This window comes from Paramisgurnus dabryanus, chromosome 22, assembly GCF_030506205.2.
Source record: "Paramisgurnus dabryanus chromosome 22, PD_genome_1.1, whole genome shotgun sequence".
NCBI classification, from domain to species: Eukaryota; Metazoa; Chordata; class Actinopteri; order Cypriniformes; family Cobitidae; genus Paramisgurnus; species Paramisgurnus dabryanus.
The window spans coordinates 1,726,282-1,731,890 of record NC_133358.1 but is presented as its reverse complement, the minus strand read 5'-3'; the positions used below and the strand labels follow the sequence as shown (position 1 = coordinate 1,731,890).

The following is a 5,609-nucleotide window of genomic DNA, read 5'->3' as shown; positions in this document are numbered from 1 at the left end:
TCTGAGATCTAATTTTCTTTATATTATCAAATACCAAATACAATTGGTTCATTTATTCTTTTGCAGTGTCAACTTTTAGATCTGAAAAATTCTAAATAGCTAATTTTACAAACTTGCATTGTGCAAACAAGCTTTACAGAAAATTCATTTGACAACAGTTTTAAAACCAGTATGGAAATAAGGGGAAAAGGAAAACAAGAATAAATTATAAAATATAGAATAGACTGTTATGAGAGCTCCAAGTACAAAGTTCTGCAATCCTATTATATTTGGGAGAATTTTCTAAGTTTTCTGGCCTAAAAGTGTCTGGACAGTTAGAGCTCATATGTCACAGAGATACCACAAATTGGCATTCATCGAAATGAGTTTTGCCACAGCGCAACCTACTGGCCCTAAAAAGGTAATGAGGGCTTATAACGTTTGAATACTTTACCTTAAAATATGAAAAAAAAACAATAAAACCATTACAATTCTAATGGTTTCCATTAAAATACCAATAGGAACCATTAGCTTTTACCATTAAAACCATATTCCATTAGAACCAATAAAATTCCCAATAAAACCAATAGAATTTCTGTGATGGGGTCTATTGTTTTTGTAGCAGGGTTGTTTGGCAATTTTGGACGTCAGCTGTTTTAAACCTTTGTAGCACAATCCAGAAATACCACAATCCAGTACAGTACCTGTCAAGTTTGGGGCCAGTGCCACCTAGTGGTCAAAAGATATCAAAATTTGTAAAAATGCTTATACTTTGTATCAGTTCCATGTCAGTGAAACAAAGAGAGTATGACAGTAACAAATCTTTCATAGTAAACAATATTTTCTGTGCACCAGTTTGAATTTGATTGAATATATTGTTGTTTTAAATTGTCATTTGCCTGACATTATCTGTGCAGATGAAAAAGAAAGACTGCAGTTATCATAACCCATATTCAAAGATGCTGCATGCATGTACTTAATATCGTTACAGAGAGCATGTTAAATGAGTGTTTATAAAACTGTGTTAAGCTTTCTTAAAGGAACAATTCTGTAAAATAGCACAAATACATTTAAATATGGGTTTCTTCCACAACGCTTAATACTCCATTACAATAGGTGGAGGTAAAGCACCAATAGCTGGTTAACCAAACACCATTTAACTAAAAGAAGAAGTCGTCACAGTATTTACACGTGAGCTCTCTGGAAATGATAGAGCCGTCGTCCCATACACAGGTACATGCAGCACAATCCACATGATCTAGGGGTTTGTATTTTTAGTAGGATATTTTGTCTGTCATTTATTGTCTTTGTTCCTGGGAATACTCATAGTGCAGTAACAGATTTTGTTGGTAGACTTTGTACACAAAAAGACAGTGAGTTGACAAAAAGAAGAGAGTGTGAGTTTTATATTGTGCAGACACCCCCCCCTCCCCAAAATACATCATCTGGGGTTTATTTCGAAAAATTCAACCTCAAGTTATTCTTGTAAAAGTCATTATAAGATGCAAACTTAGATTACTCATGCAATTTGTATTAAGTTAAAACTATCAATAATGTTAGACCTGACCATGGAACGCATAAAGGGACAAAAATTTTGCTTTGACTGCAACTTATTCAATTTCATTTCCAGTTTAAACTAATGTTTAAATTCATTAATTAAAATAAAGTGTCTGAACAAAATTACAAATGCCTACAAAATAATAACATGCACCCAAAATTCAATATTATCCATAAATTGCTTGTTAGGTTTTAATAATATTAACATAAGCAATTGTGCTCTTGTGATTTTTAGACACAGTATTGCTCAATTAACTTAAAACATTAATCTCTTAACATTTGTAATTTGTGTTTTCTGGTTCAGCATGAGGTGGAGTGGTCATGTGCACACATGCATGTTTACCGATTAACCAAACACTTTACGAGCAACATATTTCTAAGTGTTTTTGATAATTGAATGATTGAAAAAAGACAATTAGTAACTTATATTTTATGAAACATTACACTGTTTCAACACAATTTATGTAAACACAACCCATGCATCTAATGTGTTCATTGACAGTTAACAAACAGCATTTTTTTAATCAAATTCAATTTAAGCATGTACAGGTACACGATCATAGACATCATCTGTCACTCTTACTGTCATCTTGGCAAAGAAAACAAGTTTTACTCCGTTCATTAAATAATATAATAAACAGTTCTGTTAAGATCCTAATCTTTTGTTTGATCTGATATTTATAGTGTTTAATAATCAAATGAGGCTCTTTCATGAAATAATATTTCTCCTCTCCTTTTTAAGTGATAGTTCAACCCCAAAAATGAAACTTCTGTCATCATGTACTCATCCTAAAGTTGTATACTTTTATAGTATTTATTTGTTTTTCCTACTGTGGAGGTCAATTGGAATTTTATTTTTTGGAGGAACAATTCCTTAAGTCTACTATAGCAGTGTTTCTCAACCCTGGTCCTCAAGGACCCCCTTCCAGAAAGTTTTAGATGTCTCCTTATTTAAAACACCTGAACCAACTCATCAGCCTCTTCCCAGAATGTCTCATCAAGCTAATAATTTAAATCAGGTGTGTTAATTAAGGAGACATCTAAAACATTCTGGAAGGGGGTCCTTGAGGACCAGGGTTGAGAAACACTGTACTATAGCAAAAAGAGTTACACTGGCAGCTATGGTTTCTATTAACCTATTGTTTGGATATGAAGGTATCAGCTCATGCCAAACAAAACTAAAAGGTAAAACATGAATTCTTGGACTTTTTAGGTTCAAACATTTGACTGACTTTCCCACTTAACTGGTACTGGTATGCCATTTATAGTTGCATTTATATCGAAGACCCGTCAACACAACAACACAAAATAATTAAATATATCTTCATAAGGTGTATGGATTATACATGGCAGCTGTATTAAATATGTACCATAACTGTTTTAATCATGTTTTGTGCGTGCTCCCACAACATTGTTTTCATTCGTCTGGCCTTTAAAACAGAAGTTTGCACAGAAAAGAAAATATGTCACTTCTGCGTTCAAAAATAAGCTGGAGATATATATATATATATATAGTATTAATATGCTGTTATTTCTACAGGATCTGACTTTAGCTAGTCCAGTGCTCTCTGATCCCCTCTTTTGTGGCCACTTCTACACTCAAGTCCTGAGATGGAATTTCAACAGTGCCCGATTTGCCTGGAAGAATTTGCTCGACTCAGCCAACATCTGAGGGTGACACACCAAATTATCAATGTTGAGGAAAGGAGGCTCCTGTTGGCCCTTGACTCTGGTAGGGTCAGCTTCCGTGTAGGATGCTGCCCTGTCCTTGGGTGTGGCAAAGACACTACGAGGCTGGACCGTCATTTAAAGACCCATCGCAAACTGTCACAGAAGGCTCGGCGAAACATTGTGATGGAGTTCAAAAAGAAAAACATAATGGCTCAGCTAGCTGCCCTCCGTGCATCAAATCCCAGGACCCCAATGAAGTCCACCTTAGATCTGGAGGACGATAATGTCAATGACGATAATGCCACGGACGGTAATATCAAGGACGATAATGCCAAGCACGATAATGTCAAGGCAGAGGACCTGCCAGAAGTTCATATGGCAGAAGAGGAGCTGTGCTGTCTTGAGAGCTGCCGACGTAAAAAACTCCAGCTAAAATCAGAGGTAGATGACCTCAACAAACAGTTGAGCACCCTTGCAGCATCCCTACAGAAAGTCACACAGCGCTTTAGTGCCCTAAAACGTCGGTGTGGTAGTGAGGTTTCTGAGGCCAGTGAGGACAATGCTTCGCCGATGTCCCCAATGCCTCAGGACTCCTCTACAACATCACAGCAGTCCTTCGACCAGCTGGAGCCCAGCAGCCCCCCTCACCATCCTGATCAGCTTCTACCTCTGAGTAAGTTTAGCATTTTTTTTCTTCAATACATCTCTGATGCCATATCCAATCTTATCATCGCACTTACTGTTTTGTTTTTGTCTTTCCCTTTCTAGATGAACAACATGAGAGTTCCGATCTAAGAAAGCTAAGAAAGAATGTGGGTGGAAAGATGTTGCCAGAGGATAACAAATTCTCTATCATTTCACATGCCTCACAAGGCTTGGTGATGCTGAGACCATTGAAGCAGCCTAGGCTGCGTGCATCCCACTGCTCCTTTGCACAAGTCAGCCCCATCAAGAGACCCCATACCAGAGCTAAGGCCAAATTCATAGTAAACAAGGCATTGAAGGATTCTAGCTCTCCTCAGCCTCAATGATTCTGTTGGGACTTTAAGCTCTAGCTGTGAACTGACGCTATCGGTGGGTATGACTCGCAGCGCGATTTCAAGTTCAAGGCGGCGGTGCAGTCCATCTAATAATCATACAGTAGCCTACTACATCACTTCAAGAATAAAAACAAGATGTTGGGTTTGGTGTTAATAAACAGTGCAAACAGAAAAGGAAATACAAATCTTAGACTTTATTCAGTCCTCAGAAAGACATTTACTGTACACGCTTCCAGCTTACCCTTTTTCCATTTCTTGCTTTATAACGTTCAGAGACTTTTTAAGATTTTGTCAGCAGGTTTAAATAAATTGTTGTTGAACAGCGCTGGCTCTGCAGGTTTTTTTTTTGTTTTTGCCGTGAAATGACGCCATACGCCGAACAATCTGCGCATGAAGTCTGCGCATTCTGCCTATAATACCCTTATTCTGATTGGCCAGTGTGACATGCACACGTCACGAAATCAACACGCTTGTTTACATGTCAGGCTGTCAGCTTGCATAAGATTATTTTTTCTGGTGAACTACGCAAAGATATGAAGATCGACTGACACAACACTATATTTAGATATAATCACTTTCAGCATGCCCACTGGCCCACAAGCCCGCGGGGCACCCATGGCCAGTACGTGGCTGGGCTCAGCTGACGAAGATTTGTCAAAGGGCCTGGTGTCCACAAAGACCTTTGTTTATGTCCAAACCACCCTGAGTACGGCAGGTAACGTCCGATCTCTGATGCTAAGTGGGCTTCGGCCTGGTTAATACCTGGATGGTAGACCCTTGGCAATGCCATTGGCAGTGGCGCATGAATCCTTTTTTTTAATCGGGTGGCCAATGCTAGTCAACGAAAGAAAACGATACATGAATGAATCTTATGATCGCTGATACAGCCTTCCTCACATTAGCCTACATTAGATAAATATTCCTGACTGCATGGATTACTAGGTGTAATAATAATGTAAGGGTGAATTTTAAACCTGTTTATTTCTCACATCTAATTTACTTTCTGTTAATGAACCAAAACATCTATTGTTAACTGCACTAACTTTCTTAAAGCTGTTCAGAAAATCGAAGCTCCTCGACAAACCTTAAAATTACTTTAAATAGCAGAGCTCAAGACAAATGATTTTTGGCAACCAAAAAAAGGAATTCATTTAAAAGTAAATATGGATTCATCTTTTTCTACGAAGTTACAGAATTTACTTAGTCAGGAGCAGTGGGTGATTTTCTCTTCTTCTTTTGTTATTTCATTAACTTTATTGACAAAGAGTTCAACAAGTTAGGCCGCGGTAGACCCGTGCTTCGAATCCCGGTAGGTTCAGTGGGCATGGGCAAGTTGAACATGGTAACTTCTACCCTTCGTTT

General features: G+C 37.9%; 1 protein-coding gene across 1 annotated transcript; it reads left to right on the top strand.

Moving 5' to 3' along the window:
• The first annotated feature begins 2,613 nt into the window (after nucleotides 1–2,613).
• On the top strand, nucleotides 2,614–4,540 carry LOC135777799 (uncharacterized). Its single transcript, XM_065288018.2, has 3 exons — nucleotides 2,614–2,721; nucleotides 3,077–3,880; nucleotides 3,976–4,540. Exons 2-3 carry the CDS (start codon nucleotides 3,148–3,150, stop codon nucleotides 4,236–4,238), a joined length of 996 nt encoding a protein of 331 aa, XP_065144090.1. The 5' UTR covers nucleotides 2,614–2,721; nucleotides 3,077–3,147; the 3' UTR covers nucleotides 4,239–4,540.
• The last annotated feature ends 1,069 nt before the right edge of the window (nucleotides 4,541–5,609 follow it).

What these genes read in the sequence shown, in the direction of transcription:
- LOC135777799 (XM_065288018.2), top strand. Translation starts at nt 3,148, where the DNA reads ATGGAATTTCAACAGTGCCCGATTTGCCTGGAAGAATTTGCTCGACTC. An exon ending in TGATCAGCTTCTACCTCTGA is followed by an intron (nt 3,881 to 3,975) that starts GTAAGTTTAGCA and finishes TTCCCTTTCTAG; the next exon opens with ATGAACAACATGAGAGTTCC.